Below are 19023 nucleotides of genomic sequence, written 5' to 3'. Positions count from 1 at the left end.
TACACAAATATCGCTCGTTAAAAAATTTATTTTTTGGAATTTTTAGATACTCTTTACGCATACTCTTTCCTAATACTACGTAACACAAAGGACTCTCAGCCAACTACAAAATTTGCGTCTGCGTTTCCAGTTGTCGTTTGCAATATATGGTCGATCCCTAGTACGAAATAATCACTCAGTGGGCACATCTTTTGCGAAGTTAGAGCAAATACTATGTATATTGTACCTGTCGGTTCTATTTCAACTTTCAAATACTGTATATCGCCAAAGTTCGTAATCACTTTTTACTTTATTTATTAACTAGTGATAATGCTTTGACCTTTTAGTGATTAATCTTAGATTAGCTGGTAATGTTTACACGGTACGCATATGAAGAAAATATCAAATTACTGAACTAAAATCTTTGACAGACACATAACCAAACAGATTCTGTCAAAGATGTATGAGAGGCGATAAACGGATATAAGGAAAATAGATGAAACAGTTATTTAAAAATATCAAGTATTTAACATAACCAAAGATTCATTAAATTATTCGTTGTTTGTGGAGTTAGTCGGATTTTAACACTGGTATTTTGAGAAATTATTCAAGTTTTCCCCGGGATGGCCGTTAGAAAATATTCTACAAAGGCAGAAAATATTGTTGCCACTACAATTTTTACGGCATTAGTTTTGATAATAATTTGGTAAGTTCATTCATGTCTTCTATTATACCTTTTAAAATACAATGATTATTATCCTAAATCAAAATAATGGAACACTCGCAATTAACAGACAAAAATACATTTCAGTATAGATGAACTCTCACCTCCCCAAATTTATTTAATGTTTTAGTTATTTAATTAAAATTACTTTGTATTATTGATGCAGTTTTATTATTTTAAATTTTATTACTGTTATTATTAAACTTGATTACTGTTGTTTTTAAATAAATGGGCAAATGGTAAATCGTTATAAATAGACAAAATTATTTTTGCATCGTGTGTTTTCTAGTTGTTTGCCTGCTTTACTAGAGGAAAGCGTGCAACTTCACCCTATGAGACCGACTAACTCACCATCATCATCAGGAGTCTTTATCTATAAACGCAATCGTAGCGGTGTAGCCAGGTTTATAGCACTCTTGGCAAATTACAGTGCTGACAGTGTCGATATTTGGTAAAATGTCCATTGGCGCCTTGGCAACTTCCCAAATGCCAAAGCGTTCCTATGGCTCTGCATCGCATCCTTACGGCACTAGACAAGCCACCAATGTGCTCCAACTCTTATACAGTGTTCGGTACTTTGTAATATTCCTTCTTTCTTACAGTGTTACAGAACTTCGCATTCCTCAAGTTGTTCCATGTATCTCCGCAGTGCAGCGCTAGCGACTAAACAATTGGAAAGCCCAGAGTTCGTTTCTCGTCACAGTACTAGAAAAATCTTTCTAAGTACTTCGCAGACGACTGACGCATCGCACGAGAATGTTGCTGTTTGGGAGTATCGAAATGAAGAAAAAAAAAAATAATAAATAAAAAAAAATCAGTTTGATAACCTTTTCATATTATTCCTTTCATATCAGTAATTATGCTCTATATTTTAGATTTAGTTTTGCATACCAACAGAGGTGCTATAGCGCTCAGCAACTACTCATTCTTTACGCACGTCCTTGTTAAGCGTAAAATTGCATTGCACTAGCTATCTTTCCAAGTATTGTAATTTGTAGTTACGTTCATTGCTTTACGCAGCTTAGTCAAAAGCACATTTTACATTGTTGATAATATGAACATAAATGCATTCGAACTGTATGATGAACTGTCGTCCTTTAAAATTTTAAGTCCAAATTATGCAATTTCACAATCCTTATGAAACACAAATTTATTCAAATCAACATCTAATGGTTCTCAAATTTGAGTACTGCTATGAGATTATTGCCTGTCACCGTGACAAACAGGGGAACGATCATCAAAATTACATATGATTAAATTATTCAAATATTTCTTAAGAAAAGCCTGTAAACTTGCCATGAGAGCGGCTAGTTAAAGGTTGATGAATTATTTTCTAATTTCGTAATCATGAACTTTCATGATTACGAAAGCACTGGAAGTAAATGGCTGTAAGCCTTCGTATAGTTGCTTTTTTACTACTACTACTTCTAATAGTAGTAGTAATAATAATAAACAGTCGTGTTTACTTTTGCTGTTCATGCAATGAACAGCAAAAGTAAACGTAGCTTACAATTAATATTAGGATATAATATTATATACTACAATATTATCATTACTATTAATAGGGTTACCATACTTCCGTATTTAGTACGGACAGTTTATATTTTAAATGCCCTGTCCGTACCGTACTAAGGTAAAATAAACTAAATGTCCGTTTTTTTAGTGTTTTTTTTTTGTATAAAACAACACAAAAACGATTTTTGCCGGAATATTTGTTACATAGAGGAATCACGTGAATTATTTAATCCAATTCCTGCACGTATGTCCCTACTCCTTCTCCCATACTGAGAAACATCAAAAATAAAAACAGATTCCCCCCCCCATAATCTCAAACCAGGGCCTAGTCCACACAGATGCAGATAAGGCAGAAGCCATACTAAAGAATCTTGAGGAGCAGTGCAAACCTTATAACAACTTAGATTTCAATCACTTGTACAAAATCCACAGACAGGTCAGGCATGTATTAAATCTCCCAGATACCAGTGCTGACCATATTGCACCCGCATCACCTGTTGAATTATATGATATTATTAAAAATATTAAGAACAATAAAGCTTCTGGACCAGATGGCATCTCAAACAGAATGATCAAGCTGCTGCCTCGAAAAGCTGCAGTGCACCTGAACAGTATAATAAATGCAATCTTAAGACTTCACTATTTTCCTTCCACCTGGAAACTGGCTTATGTAATTCCTATACATAAGCCAGGCAAAGTCCCACACTTACCGCAAAATTATCGTCCAATCAGTCTCATTTCCAATCGGGGTAACGTTGCGGAGAAGGTCATCCTCTCACGACTCCAAACCTCAGCAAATGACCTAAACATGCTCCTTAAAGAACAGTTTGGTTTTCGGCAACACCATAGTACTACCCAGCAAATCCACAGAATTGTCGAATACATCATCGCAAGTTACAACTGGCGCCAGTGCACAGGAGCTATTTTCCTAGACAAAGCTATTTTCCAAAGCATTTGACAAAATCTGGCATTTTGGACTCCTGCACAAACTTATCTCAGCCAGTACCTCACTAAAAATAGTTCATCTAGTCCATTCATGTCTTCAGAATAGATCAATGCAAGTTAAAATCAACGGTTCTGCATCGTCCCAGCGCCGTATCTTTGCTGGAGTGCTGCAGGGATCTCTTCTGGCTCAATTGCTGTTGTCTGTATATCAGACATCCCAAACAATCCGATGACTTCCATTTTGGCTCTGTATGCGGATGATACGGCAATACTAACCAGATCTCTCAGACTCCATTTCATTACCAGAAAGCTTCAAGAAAACCTTCTAAAGCTGGAGGGTTGGTTCTGCAAGTGGAGGTTGGAAGTCAACTCCCCTGAAAAGCTCAGCCGTTCTTTTCTCAAAAAGGCCAATGTCTCCTGCAGGACAGAAACAAATTACCTGGGTGTAATTCTCGACCAAAAGCTATCTTTCAACCAACACACAAGTCTCCGTGTGCAAAGGCATCTAAAGCCATAGCTCAGATCTATCCGCTAATTAATAGAAATAGCAAGCTCAGCAACAGAATCAAATTGCAACTATACCAGATGACGATTTGTCCTATAATCACCTATGCCTCTCCGGCCTGGAGCCACACCTCTAATACTAACATTATCAAAATACAGCGAGTGCAGAACAAGTGCTTGAGAATGATTCTGAACGCCCCGTGTTATGTTAGAAACAATCAACTCCATATACAGAGAGACAAATATTCCCTATATTTTCTCTTTTCTTCAATCCTTAGCATCCAAGTTTTTCCTAAAGACGTCCACACATCCCAACGATTTGGTTCAGCAAGCTGCAGCATACGAGGCAACGGACATATTCAAATATAGAAGACCAAAAGCTATATTAGCCTCCTATAACGATGCACAATCTGCATGCCCATTCAGGGCGAGCAAACGGCTCGTAAATTTTACCCTCACTGTAACCACAACAGATAGCGGGGAATATGAAAAGCATTTTGCTTCACCTCTAAAGACATAATTGTCAATTGTCAATTTCAGTTGTATTATGTCATGCATTCGGTGTTGTGCACGGTCGTATTGCGAATATTCAGATAAAATACGTTACGTTGGCGATTGATCTAATTGTATAGGTATTTAAAATAATCCGTGATGTCAAAAGTTACGTCAAAAGAAAAACTTCATACAAGAAAGTGTCATTTTAATACGGAATTGCAAAGTGAATTTAAATTTCTGAAGCCAGAAGAACGAAGAGAGTGACGCTGTATTTTGTTCTATGTGTAACAGTAAATTTTCTCTTGGATTTGGTGGCCTGCGTGACATTGTTAAACACATGCATTTTTTAAAAACAAAGAGCCGAAATTTGACGACTATGCTCGTACAGTTAAAGAAGCTACATTTTCTTTTCACACAATTGGACATTTTCAAAGTTTGAAATCATGTGACTGCCAGTCTTTTTTTTTTTTTCTCGATATTTTTGTCTGTATTTTGCTTTCAAGAAATATGGTAACCCTACTATTAGGATAGGGAACGCTGATTTAATGATTTAGGGAGGGTACCAAAATCCTAACGTCGTGGCATATCAAGTTAATTGATCTCATTTGAGAGCGATAAGATTTTGTCTTCCGGGATCTCGAATATATCATTATCATAACTGTGATATTTTTTAACCTGACAATTGTGATAAGTTAATGATTTCGATGTAAATACTTCAGAAAGAATATTTGAATATTTTTCTTATAAACTAGATTTTAAGATTTTTAAAATATGCTAGGATGTCGTGTTTCTAACCAGCAGTGCAACTACCATGTCGCGAATATTTGCAATTCTCGGCACAGAGAGCTCGATCCTGATGTACGCTCACGCGTAGACCCCATACTTTACTGCGCTGGCATTCGAAACCAAATCCAACGGAATAGGATGGTTAATTATTATTCCTACAGTGTTCGATGTCTGTATTGTGCATTTGTTTTTATGACCGGTTTGCCTGTTTTGAGGGACGAAAATTCAAAGTTTCCGAGAAAGAAAGCCCTCCATCTCCATGTGAGACCGGCAAACTACCTCATCGTTTGATTGAAAACCCTGATAAAAATCCTCACGTCACAGAGGGGATTCGAATCCAGGTTTTTCCAACCAAAAACCTCTAAACAACTGAGCTACAGACACTCACAGAGAGTTTAGCATGCGAAAGCACTTATGAACACTGGAAACCACTAAAAACTTTTGGCGAGTGAAGAGAGAATCGAACAACAGTAGCTGCGTTAATTCCTTATACTGTAATTGAAATTTTCACATTTTTCTGAGAAATTATTTTGGATTCTCTATGTAACTGAATATTATTCTAGATATATCTTCTTCACTGGCCTCATAGTTGTCAAATTTTAATTTCCTAAAAGTGTGCCGTCACTTAAATATAATCCCTTTCCACATTCTAACGAATTTTTTTGCACGTTCGTGCGCGCGTGTGATTAATATGAAATAGCCTTTGCATGTGCACAAAATTATTAATTATTTAGTTATTGTTATATATTTGTTTTGTTAATTTAGTTCAGAAGAATATAAGTTCTGGATAACATCGTGCTAACTTCTCTCACTCATGTTAGATTTTCAAAAGGAAGACCTTCATAGGTTCGATTTTTGTCATTCCACTTGATTCCGATTGGAGGAAACTGTCTTTTCAGGCGATGCCAGAATTAGTTGATCACGGACGCACGTGGATGGGCTAAAGAATTGTTTATTAGTTTGTTTGTTTTTTCCGTTGTTGTTGTTGTTTATTATTTTTCACATAGTTCGAAAACCATACTCTAGAGACCAAACATAAAACTTTTTCAAGTCTCTTCAGAACTCCAATAAGTTGGACGGTAGTCTCATATCTGGCAATGAAATCCATCTCCACCTAATCACAAATATCTATGCCGATAGCGGAATTCTAACCTGCAGCCTGTTCGTTGGAGAGAGTGGGTATGATAACCTCTCAGCCAACCAGGTTGGGAGAACATCGCCCTCTAATGTAGCATGTAAAGGAAATGCATTCAGCGTCGGTAATGATCAGAGTCGAGGCTAGCAGCCAATTGATTTCTAGACAATAAAAAGTAAATCATGTAAAAAGTAAATAGAAACTAAGCACTGAACTACACTCGTTAGGGTATTGATTTATCAAAAAAAAAAAAAAAATCAGCTAACGCATTTTTATTCCTGTATAGGGAGTAGGCAAGGCCGTTTAGCACTATCTATCTTTTGGAGACTGAGTGGGCAGTTCAATCTCCATTGGTACCAATTAGAGATATCTGGCCTAAGTCGAGTTTACAGGACGAAAAACCCGAGTGAGTTTCCTGGAGAAAAAACCCGCTTGCCTGTGCCAGAGATCGACTAACTCGGGAAGCGGTCGAAAAAAGCTTAGAAAAATTTCCTCTACTTGCCGACTAGAGGAAACGCCACATCCACTGAGCTACACAGGCTCGGTATTGATTTATTTAAAAGAATACTGCTTTAGTTGGCTTGAAGCATACAATGTTTGAAATCAGCTTGAAATTTACCACCATAATAATTTCCAAAAGTTAGGACTAAACGAATTATGCCTACTCTGGAGAATAAAAAGCATTAAAGCATGAGAGGAGAATTCATTAGTTTAGCTTAGTAAATTGGAAATATGGCAATGTAGATATCAAAAAATGAAAACAAAAACGATAACTCCTTTTATTCCTCAAAAGGAATAGGCGAGGCATTTATTCCTACCGAACTTTTGAAAGACTAGTGGGCAGCTAGCATTCACACTTAGCCAATCACAGATTAGCTGGCCCAAGATTACCAGTGATTTTAACTAGCATTTAACTAGGGAGGAGATTTTGGTAGACAGTTGCCAGTATCTCATGGTCTCTAACAATAGTTTTGTCCTGAAATAAAGTGAAGCAGTCTTGTGTTGCCCTGAGGAAATGACGCTTGCATCCATATCCCTAGGTCTCCGAAGAAAGCCATCCTCAGTTCGAATCTAGTCGCCCACTAAAAGGAGTATTTTTCCCACCCTTTCTCTGACTGGGTTCCCAACTTATTCGATTTCGGGCACTGGCAAGCGGGTTTTTCATCCCGGAAACTCTAAACTCAAAAAAATCGACCGCAGAACCCCATTATTTCAGACAAAATATACCGTGTTAGGGACCACGAGTTGCGGCACTTATCTGCCTCTCTTCATTGGATGCTATTTGTAATTAGTGATAGTCTTGGGTTGACTACATCTAATTGGCTGCTAGTGCAGATTAAACTATCCCCTCAATCTCCAAGTTAGATTGGACTAAAATGGCCTCACCTACTCCCTGTAAGGCATTGGTGGATTCAAAATTTTTAAAATGATGTGAGTTCTACAGTCGATTTTCTTGAGTTTATGAAATGAAAAACTCAAAAATATACTACCTTCCCCCGCTAGAGATCGATTAGCTCAGGAACTGGCTGAAGAAAGACATAGAAAAAGTTCTGTAGTCGCAATTAGAATGGAACTTATATCAATCTTCCTTCGAAGAGCCTAGCGCTAACGCCACTCGATACACGATACAGCACTCAGTATCAATACAGGGTGATTATAATTAAAGTTCACATTTCAAAAGGCTGTAAGTGGGTAAGAACTCAGCAGGACGATTTGATATTTAACATTATGTGTGCTGCAATTGAATTTTATTTTGCAGAAAAACACGCAAGTTCTAAATGTTGCCACTAGGATTTGGTGCTGCAATACCGTAGTGGGTAATTCAAAACGTCATATAAGGTACGTACGGCGTGTTTTGTGGTTACACAACATGTTCGATATGCTGTCCTCCGTTGTCGGCAACGTGCTGAATTTGCAAAATTGCATGCTCAACCACAGAACGTTACGTTTCACTTGAAATGTTGTGGATATGGCATGTAATGCTGGTCTTGAGGTACACTCACTAAGTTGGCAATGTGTCCACAATAGACAACATCTTTGAAATGTCCCCACAGTCAAACGTTGCAGAGGTACGGATCCAGCGAGCGCGCTGGCCACGTTGTACGAAAATGGCGGCTGATGATTCTGTCCTCAGTAGAATGTCTGAAGCAATCACTTGACAGGGGTAGTGATGTGAAGTGGGGGATCATCCTGCAAAGAACTGTTGAATCCAGTCACTGACACTGTTGAAGTATTGAAGTTACCTGATCGGTTAAGACATACCGCTAGCCATTAACAGTGCAGGTAATTTGACCAGCGGAACCGAGCTCCTAGAAAAAGAAAGGTCCGATAATATATTTCACTGTAAAACCACACCAAATGGTGACCTTTGGGGAATGAAGCAGAATCTGTCGCACGAGGTGTGGGTTTGCAGTTGACCGAATTCTGCATTTGTACGTATTCACAGCACCGTCCAGATGGAAATGAGCTTCGTGAGTCCAGAAAATGTTCCATGGCCAGTCGTTGTGTAAATCAGTCCATGCAAAAAACTGCAAATCAAATGTTTCCTGTGAACCCCAGTCAGAATTAAGCAATTGCTCATTGTGGGAAATCTTGTAAGGATAACAACGCAGAAGTTGCCTAACTTTGTGAACCTTGCTTACGAGTTTCTCTAAAGATCGTGCACGACGTCATGCGCTGCTGCTTCCTACGACATTTGCCATCCTTTCTTCTTCTAACGCTGTTGCTACTTCCTCTACTGTCTACCATTCGATGAGTTTCCATCATCTACCAGGTTTGACACCTAAGAAACCTGTCTCTTCAAATTTCCGGATCATTTTGCATAAACCATTTGCAGTTATAGGACAGATTTTTAATCTCTTTAATGTTCCCAACTTTTGCAGTGTTGGCAAGACACAGCTGTCATTTTGGGAAAATAACTTAACAAGAAGTGTACGGTCCTTGTGGTAATGGTGACATTGTGATTTAACACGTTGTCTGCTCACAGACGATGAACTGACGCATTTCCAGCTACCTTCTTTTATAGAAGCTTCTTTCGAAGCATACTTCCTTGGGGACATTTGTCATTTGCATAAATGGCACGGTCACAGCATTGTACTGCATACCAGGAGTGTCATACGTAATTTACATGTACCAAGTACCACCCTAGAGGGAACTTTTATTACTAACGTTGGTTTTTGCGCAATATAAAATTCCATTGCCGCACACATCTTCATGTTAAATATTAAATCGTCCCGCTGAGTAGTTACCCAGCTACAGCCTTTCGAAATGTGAAGTTTAATTATAATCACCTTGTATACTGGAATATATTTTTATGCATACTGCTCATTAGTATTTCACTGAAATAGGCAGGGAAAAAGAAATCATTATAAATAATATGTTTCACCTTCAAATAATCCGAAGACACCATGGATGTGCCCAGATGGAAAGAAGTACAATTCACATTGCTATGTATCAAATAGAGAGGAATCAAATATCAATCGTTGTCTAGATATACTGGACATTAGGATTGCATACTGTGATTTGAGTGATTACGAAACTATCGATCATGCGTCATCGATATGCTAACTAACCCTGCGAAATGCTTGTATTACCAGGAAGAACAGTGATTTTGAAAGAGCTGGTTTAATGACATACATAATTGCTAAAGAAGATTTAAAATGCTCTTCGAAATACAACTGGACAAAGAGTTCAATTAAGGATTCGTTTACCTGACCTGTTGGGGGGGGGGGGGAGAGCATTCTGCAGTTAATAGGATTTGCGTTGAAACCTATCTATCGCATGTATGCGATAGATAGGTTTCGTTTAGAATGTTTTCGTTGAGAATGCGTTTAGATGATAGTCGGTTTTTGTAGCCTCGTGTGACCATATTCTACTCAATCTTGGCCTGAAGCGGTCTGTAAAACGTTCGATGTTTATTACTATATTCTAAAGGGTTTCCGAATTTACTTAGCATATTTGTCTGGTATTAAACGTGCTATGTCTTTCAAGGATGAAATTAACACAAAAAAAACCCTCCAGAAGTAATAGATATTATCATTAGCTGAAGAACAATGATAACAGTAATTGTAAAGCCAATCAAATGAACGTAGGAAAATACCATTTTTATTTCAAATCATAGTGTCAAAAGGTAGATTTATGTTAAGTATAATAATATATTAGCACTGGCTAATATATTATACTCAGGATCACTGGCATATGCAAACACATCACAGTTATGTGATTGGGGAGGGAGGGGAAGAAAAATGACAAATAATTTCTATCGTTAAGAAAGTGGATAAATTGGAGTAGTATAAATAATAATGAATCACACATTTATAATGCTAGCATTAGATGGTGTCATGTATAATGGTAAGCAGTATCACATATTATCCATAAGCTCGTCTGAGGGAATATTGAGCGAGATTTAGGAAAAACACATTCACAAAGTAGAACTGATACATATTTTGTGACAAAGAGTCGCATTTTTCGCAATATGCGTATGCATGCCTGATAACGTAGGGAATGGTAGAATGGTAAGTTCATACTGTGAACTTACTCTTCACAGATAATTAAAAAAGTAAATCAAGCCATACAAAAAGAGAGCCAGTGAAACATTACAAGGTCAAGATACAGTGAAAGGGAGATGCTCTCTTTCTCTCTCTATTCACCTGTATTTAACTCACCTTTCAGGGTTTATAATCACAAGTAGGCTTTTAAACTATTTGTTGAATAAACTTCATTAATCATATGAAGACTATCAGTAATAATACTGAATTAAAGGTTTCAAATTAAAGGAATTAAAGTAATAACGTTACTTTTGCTTTCCTTTTCAGTGGAATAAATGTATATATCCCTTCAAACCGGCACGAAGAAGCATACACGGGAGAATTAATTAATAACAATCTTATTCCAAGAAAAAGACGTCATGTGGAAAATGGTAAGTAATTAATTAGCTTCTTAAATTTTGTTCTCCAAAATATCAGCAAGTAAGCATAGAAACTAACGGTTTTGTTAGGGTTTGTAGGCTTAAGTTTCTACAAAAAGGATTTTGTTGCTCTCCCTGGCTCTTGTTTCCGTTTATTAGGCCCATCGAAATCTGATAGCAACCGCATTGCGAAGTTTAGATATTATTATTATACAGGTATCTACATGCAGTCAGAAGACTCATTGTGGAAAATCCGTTATTTACAAACTAGTCATTATTCACGCAGTACCTATCATATCTCTCTCTTTAAACTCATTCACTGATGAGACACCTACTATCACCCTTTAGCAACCCATTCGCCACCCACCAAGCAAAAAACCTAGCCCTACATCCATGCTAACAAAATTCTTACACAACTTCCACTGATGACCCCTTGTTTCCACCCCCTTCTTGTCATGTACTGGAAAAAAGTCTTCAGTGTCATTCCTATAAAATCCCTTTAATAACGTAAATGCTAGTTGACTCTTTTCGCCTATCAGCTACTTTTTGAACCCTACAGAACGTCAACCTATTCTCAAAGGGAGAATATCACAGACCTGCCACAATCTTTGTCACTCGTTTCTGGATCCTCTACACAACTTCTTCTTCCCCCACGAAATTCGGGTCCAGATCTGTGCTCAGTAGTCCAGATGTGATCTTATTAATTATTAGTAAGTGAACAATAACTTCTCTTGCCTCTGCTTTTTAGAATGTTCTTTATCAACTACGTAATCTAATGTACTGTTTTGGTAACCTTCTCAATATGCCCTCTAAACTTCAACTCCCTGTCCATAGTCACTCCCAAGACCCTCTCATCAGATTTCTGCAATTCAGTTCCATCAACAGAGTATACACAGCTTCTGGTATACTCTTCCCAAACTGCATCACCTTAAACCTATCCACTTTTAACTGGAAGCCATTTACCTTTGCTATACTGCTATTATTTTAAACCTTCCTGCAGGATCTCCGCATCGCCTTCATTTACCATTGCTCTTCCCAGTTTAGCATCAGCAGCAGCAAACAACTGAATATACCACTCAGCAGCCATGTCCCTTATTGAACTTTATTGTCACTTGATTATAAAAAGTAAGCAGATTGCTAATGCAAGACTTAACTTTCATAAAACTATGTTGTCCCGTATGGAGCATCATATTTCTATCCACCAGTCCTGAATTCTGTGTTTCACCAATTTCTCTAATACTTAACTACACCACTCCTGAGAGACTCATTTGTGCAATGGAACTATTTTGCCCTCTTTCCACTCTATTGGCACCTTTCCACTACTGAGGCTTAAATTAAACAGCTTGGTCAGAGGTGCTGATAATTCCCTTGCACATTCTCATAATACACGGGCCGATATGCCATCTAATCCCATGGCTGTGTTAGTATTGTAGTTCTGCAATATTTTAAGCACCTTCATTTATACAACCTCTGTTCTACTATCAGTCAATGTCTCATTTAGCATTGCAATGTCCCCACCTAGATGGCACATCCCTGCAAAATGCTTACTCGGTAATTCAAATATTTGGTTTAATTTGGTGTCTCCCCATCATCAACACTTTTTAAAGTAATCCTTCCATAGTCTATCATCCTTTTACTTGCCACATACCGCAAGAATTCCTTTGATATGACAGCTGTAGGGTCATTGTTAGGTTATATGCCGCCTCTAAATTGAAGGTAATATGAGAAAAAAAATTTTTTTTCTGTAAGACTTCAACGCAATATATACACAATTAAACAAAATGTAATAAATAATATCAAATAATAAAGCAAACAGTAATTACATTTTTTTTTTCTGGCCTTTTTAAATGTTACTTTAGCAACAATTTCTAAATCTGAATTTTGTGCATTTGCAGTTCCAGTTGAACTTTTTGCTAGACCTGTTAAATTTGTGCTGCCACTACTGACCTCGAATGATTTTTTATTAATTAATTTTTTTTAAAAAAACTTCTTTCGGCATTAACAACACATATTGGAATGGTTAATAATATTCGCAGAACAGTAATGATATTTGGATATATTTTTGTCAAATTTTGATTTAATACTGATTTCAATGTCTCATAGTCCACTTCTGGTGGGGGGGGGGGCTTTTTTTGGAACTATTTTAAACCCTTCTTGAGTCCACGTGTTATTTATTATGATATTATGACTGATTAATAATTTTTTTAAACGTTTAGAATAATTCAGTATTCTTGTATAATGAATTACGAATAACGAATGAAATGAATATCCATACATAATTAATCCATTCAGTGTTCAATATTAAATAATGAATATGTAATTCTTGAATAATAATCACATCGTGGATGATGCATAAGAATATTAAATTGAAATTATATCAGATAATATGATTAGAATATTTCTTCTGTCGATTTACACTTCAAAATAATACTTTCAGTGTTGTAATTGCCATTTCCTTCACCTTCTGGATTACATTAAATACAGTTGGAGAAATAAGGAAACAGTAATCTTCACTGACCAACCGTCCATTTTGTATTGATACACTATACTAATACACACTTTTATTGCTGATCTAATGTTCTGTGAGAAACTCTGCCATTCCTTTCTGGTCCCACATCTATCCTTCATTCTCTACAGAGAGAAATGGAAAGGGGGGGGGATCGGAAAGGTGGTGGAAGATATGAGGACCGAAATGAACACAGTAAATGAACAGATGATAATGATGATGATGATGATGATAAGAAGAAGAACATTACATAATATAAGAAGTTCAAGACAGTCAACAGAATGAGAAAGTAAAAGAGGGAGTAAAAGAGAAATTGGGTGGAAGAAATGATCGAGGGAATGGAAGTGCAACAGTAAGACAAAATGTGACAGTACGTAAAGGATAGATAGATGGAAGATATGTAGGCATGCTAGCAAATGAGAGAGTATTGGAGATGAGAGAGAAGATCAATGCTAGTGTAGAAGAAAATAAAAATACGAATGATGTGGGAAATGAAGAGCTGGATTTAATCGGAGGGAAAGTATCCCCTACGATAGTAGTTCACAGGAAGAAGTAAACTTGAGACTTCAAAAACGTCTGGTTTGTCTTGAGCTGCTGAAAAAAGAAAGAAGAGGCTCAAGTAAAGAGAAAATAATGCTCGAATAAGAAATAAAGAGAGAGAAAACAGGAGAATTTTGTACACGAGATTTGATTATGAAGTTTATAGGACAATCTATGGCATCAGGGATGGGCATGTAATGCGGCTCCAGCTTCGTGGGCCTTAGGCGACTTTAAAGTCTTGGTGTGCAGGTATAAAAAAAATAATTTGAAACCTTTTCTGTTAGCCAGTTTCGTCTAAGAGACTTATGGTTTTATATTTTTTTTATCGATGGTATGGTATCCTTTGCTGTTTGAATATATCTTGACGTAAACGATAATACTTCTTTCATTTTGTGATTGCAGTCATAAAGTCTTAATATAGTCTTAAATACTAAATAATCTAAAAATAATTGGAGCCTCCGTAGCTTAGTCAGAATAGACGAAACCCTCTGGTCCGAAAAACCTGGGATCGATTCCCGTCAGTCACGTGAAAAACCTTTATCTGATCTCTTTCGACTAAAGGTGAGTTAGCCGGTCTCATACGGAGGTAGGAGATTTTTCACCAGGAAACTCGAGTTCTTCATCCCCAGAACAGGCCAACCGGCCCGTGAACACATGCATCTACAGACATAGAACACACCAGGAGTCATAGGGCTAACCACCTTATCCTTGAGATATGGTTGCAGTTAAATGAATAGAAAATTCTCGCCATCGCAAGGTAAAAGAAGAAGAAAGGAATAATAATAATAAGAAGAAGAATTGGTTAACTGAAAGTGAAACGACGCAGGAATCAATTCAGATGGTTTCTAGAAATAGAGAATTACATATGATACATGGAAACATTTTCATAATTAATAACCATGAGAAGTAATTTCACAAAATGAAATAGTTGTAATAAATAGCGATATCCAGGATAAAAGCAGCTGTGTATATTATAAATATTATTTACTATAATGTATATATTTATTGTTGCTTAAATAAGATGATCCCTGTAGAAATAACGTTTGTATATTCTGGATTCTATTCGCGGACTAGAGGAAACTTTTCTAAGCCCTTCTTCGATCGGTTCTCGAGTTAGTCGATATCTCGCATGGGAAAGCAGATTGTTTTCCACTGGAAATTCGGATTTTTAATCTCGTAAACTCCAGAAAATCAATCATAGAATCCACAGTATAACCAGACAATAATATATAGTGTTAGAGACCACAAGGTGGCGGCACTTGTCTGCCGTATCTTTAAATATCATCTAAAATTTGTGATATTTTTGGGCCAGCTATCTCTGATTGGCCAACAGTGGCGTTAGACTGCCAGTCAGGTTCCAAAAGTCAGATACGACTTAAACAACCTCGCTTACTCCCTTTGGACAGTAAATGGTGCTAGCAGATTTATTTAAAGTTATAAATTATAACTTTAAATATTTAAATTTAAATATTTAAAGTTATAATGTACTGTAATGTTCAGTACATTACAATATAATACTTATACAAAATACATTACATTTTAATATAATTTTATAATTATTTTATTTTAATTTTATTTAAACAAGGTGAGTTATCCAGTCTCATAAGAGGTAGTAGGGATTTTTCTCTCTGAAACTCCGGGTTTTTCATGCCGCATTGTAAAGACCATGAAAATCTGTCCTGTTTACACATAAAAATATATATTTAGACTTAGGCTAGACACTTTATTATAAAATATAGTTATGAAGCCGTTATGCGCAGGTGCTATGCCTTAAACCCGTGCAAGTATATAGGATTATTATTATTATTATCAAAATCAGCTTTAGTAGGCAAGGCCTTTAAACCCTGTCCAGCTTTTGGAGACTGAGTGGACAGTTCAGTCTCCACCTGTAGCCAACCAGAGATGGCTAACCTATGTCGATCACTAATATAGGCGGCACCGATGAAGCGGACAAACAAGTGCTGTCATCTCTAAGGTTGGTCGATTGGTAGAGCCTCTGCTACTAATTGCTCAAGCAAAACGTTAAGCAAGTTTCAGTGTGGTCTAGTTGGAAAGGGTTCAATCGTTCGATGTCCGAAATAATCTGGACTCTATGGTCGATTTTCTTGAGTTTGACCAGAGAACCCACATATCATCATCATCATCATTATTTTGTTACTAAAGTGCTTAAACACCACTTTTACGCTTTCAGAACATTCAAGAAATACACACGTGAGCTTCATAATAGCTATTCACGAAATAAATATCCTAAATCAAATTGTTTCCTTCTTTGATTTTTATCGAATCTATGATTGTTTTGTTTACTTTACTGATACTTTAAGTTAAGAAAGATTACAAAAGGTAATATAATAATAATAATAATAATAATAATAATAATAATAATAATAATAATAATAATAATAATAATAATAATAATAATGTCTTGACTACTCCCTAAAAGAGAATAAAATGCGTTAGCGGATTTTTTTGTATATTATTATTATTGTATAGACATCTCCGTTCAGTTTTAAGACAACATGGGAGACCCCAACAATCCACACACAATATCTGTTGTACCTCTCCTTGAAACTATTAACAGACAAAGGACTCACAACAGACTATGTCAACCCATTCTTTCATTCATTCACGCTACTCCCTAAGTAAAAAATCTAATCCTTGCTAACTACACACCTATTCAATTTCCAAAGTTAGCTTCTTCTCATTCCCATAGCCAAGTTCTAAAATATTTCATCTGTATTAATCCTATTAATTACCTTAAGTAACTTACATGTTTCTTCTGCAACTAACAAATCCTCAATCAATCCTCATAGGAAGCATTCCATTCACCGCATTAGTCACTACTTTCTCGATCCTTGCCAACAAGTCTGCATTCATTCCTGAGAAATACAAGTAGCAAGACCTGCCTGAGCACAGTAATTCAGATATTGGCATATCAATGCTCTAAAAAGAAGGATAACTCCCTTATCTCACCTTGTTAATGTGCTTTTCAATAACCAAGTAATGATGTGAACTACCTCGGCAAACTTACTGAAGGGGGGGCCACAAACTTCACTATCTACAACTACTATACATACTAACCACTGAATTAGACACCTTTATATTGATTAATGTTAGCATCATTTAGGCAGAGTATTCTGCAGAAAACTTGCTCATTTGCGTCATCGTGTGTTCTATGTAACTATTTAAGAATACGGATGGTCAGTAGTCGTCAGTAGTACAGATCACAATGGGAAAAACAAAGAAACTTTCGGAGTTCAATCAAGAGCTTATTGCCTGGAACTTGATTTAAAAATAGCAGAGCTGTTAGGATTCCCAAAAAAGGTAAATATTTCCAGTTGTTAAATCAATGGAAAAATAATCACCTCGCTTGTCTAAGAGGTAATTTGGTCCTAAAATAATCTCAGGAACGAGATTGTCATTGTCTGAGAAGGCATGTACGGACAAGCAGAACTTCCTGATTACAGCAACTGTCCGAAGGATTTAATGAAGGCTGTTCCCAATCCATATCTCACCGAATTACGCGCAGGGAATTGAAGAGGATCCGTACTGGCAGATGATTTCTGTGAAGAGCTGAAAAGTTCGTCTAAAGGAACACTTTGACTGGACAGTGGAAGACTGGAAGTCACTCAGCGTTGAGGTTCTGAACGCTAAGTTGTAAATACAACTCAGCGTTCTGGCTCAATAGTAACAGAACAAAAGAAAGTTGTTAAATAGCATTCAAATTTTTACATGTTACACCTGCGTGAAACAGGGCCCTTTTAATACCAATATGCAAAAACAATCATTTATATATTCTTATCATATCTGAGTGAAAATAAATACAGTATTCTTACATTCGAGTTTTCTATTTGTTTGGGTTACTTTCATTTCTTATTGTTAAAGGTAATGTGCTGAATATTTTTGGTGCTAAATAAGTATAATGTTTGTGTATTGCTTCTTTATTTACTTTAGGAACTATACATTTTAGGCCCTTATGTCTACTGAGGAAAGCATCTTGTTTGATATTTACGTATTCGTTGTCGTTTTTTATGATTAGCAGAATGCAGAACGTTACTGTTTCAAAGAGTGAAGCAAAATGCTTTTTATACTCCTCGTTGTCTGATATCTAGTTACAATGAAGGTAAAAATTTATGAGCTACTTACTCGCCCTGTGAGGACATGAAGGTTACATATCTTCACGTGAAATTAAGATGGCTTTAGGTCTCTTATGTTTGTAGAGGTCTTTTTCATTGGAGTTTGCAGCTTTTTATATCAGTTTATTAGGGTGTGCAGTCGTTTTCAAGAATTTGTCGCCAGAGAGAGAGAGAGAGAGAGAGAGAGAGAGAGAGTAAGTAGGAGTGGACAATTGGGACATTTGTGTCCCAGTCCATCTGAACATCTCTGACTAACAATGGAGCATTTAGAATCATTCGTAAAGATTTGTTTTGTACTCGTTGCAATTTAAGACTATTATTATTATTGGAGGTGTGGCTCAAAGTTGGAGAAGCATATGTAATTATTGGACTAATCACCATCTGGTAGAGTAGCATTTGATTCATGTGCTTATGAGTAATTTGCTGTGTTTGTTAATAAGGGTAGAGTTGGGCGATGGCTTTAGATGCCTTTGCACATATGATCTGAATGTGATTGTTGAAGCTAAATTTTTTGTCCAGCAATACTCCAAGATATTTTGCTTCTGTTTGTCATGGAATTTTGATATAAAATAGAAAGATGTCCCCTTTGGGAGATGACAATCTTCTAGTGAAAAGCACAGCTATACTCTTCTGAGGGTTTACTTGTAATCTACAGTTGGCAAACTGTTATTCTAATTTTAGTAGGTTTTCTTGAAGTTTTTCTGGTTACAAGGTGTTGTTGAAGTGACCTAGCTAATATCGCCATGTCATCTGTATAAAGGGCCATGATGGACCACATGGGGTTATGCGGAATATCAGCTTATAGATTGAAAACAGAATCTGGGCCAGTAAGGATCCTTGTGGAACCCCCTGCTA

General features: G+C 36.6%; 1 protein-coding gene across 2 annotated transcripts in view; it reads left to right on the top strand.

Moving 5' to 3' along the window:
- The first annotated feature begins 463 nt into the window (after window positions 1-463).
- Window positions 464-19023, top strand: part of LOC150106547 (mannan-binding lectin serine protease 1-like) — a 320574-nt gene continuing 302014 nt past the window's right edge. For both annotated transcript variants that reach the window (XM_090393193.1, XM_090393192.1), the window contains exons 1-2: window positions 464-685; window positions 10898-11001. In XM_090393193.1, the coding sequence (XP_090249319.1) occupies window positions 603-685; window positions 10898-11001 (187 nt within the window). In that variant the 5' untranslated portion in view covers window positions 464-602. The remainder of the gene's footprint in view (window positions 686-10897; window positions 11002-19023) is intronic.

This window comes from Typopeltis vanoorti, chromosome 5 (genome assembly GCF_054136105.1).
Source record: "Typopeltis vanoorti isolate ZY-2024b chromosome 5, IOZ_Tvanoo_1.0, whole genome shotgun sequence".
Classification (NCBI taxonomy): domain Eukaryota; kingdom Metazoa; phylum Arthropoda; class Arachnida; order Uropygi; family Thelyphonidae; genus Typopeltis; species Typopeltis vanoorti.
This window is presented reverse-complemented; position numbering and strand designations above follow the sequence as displayed.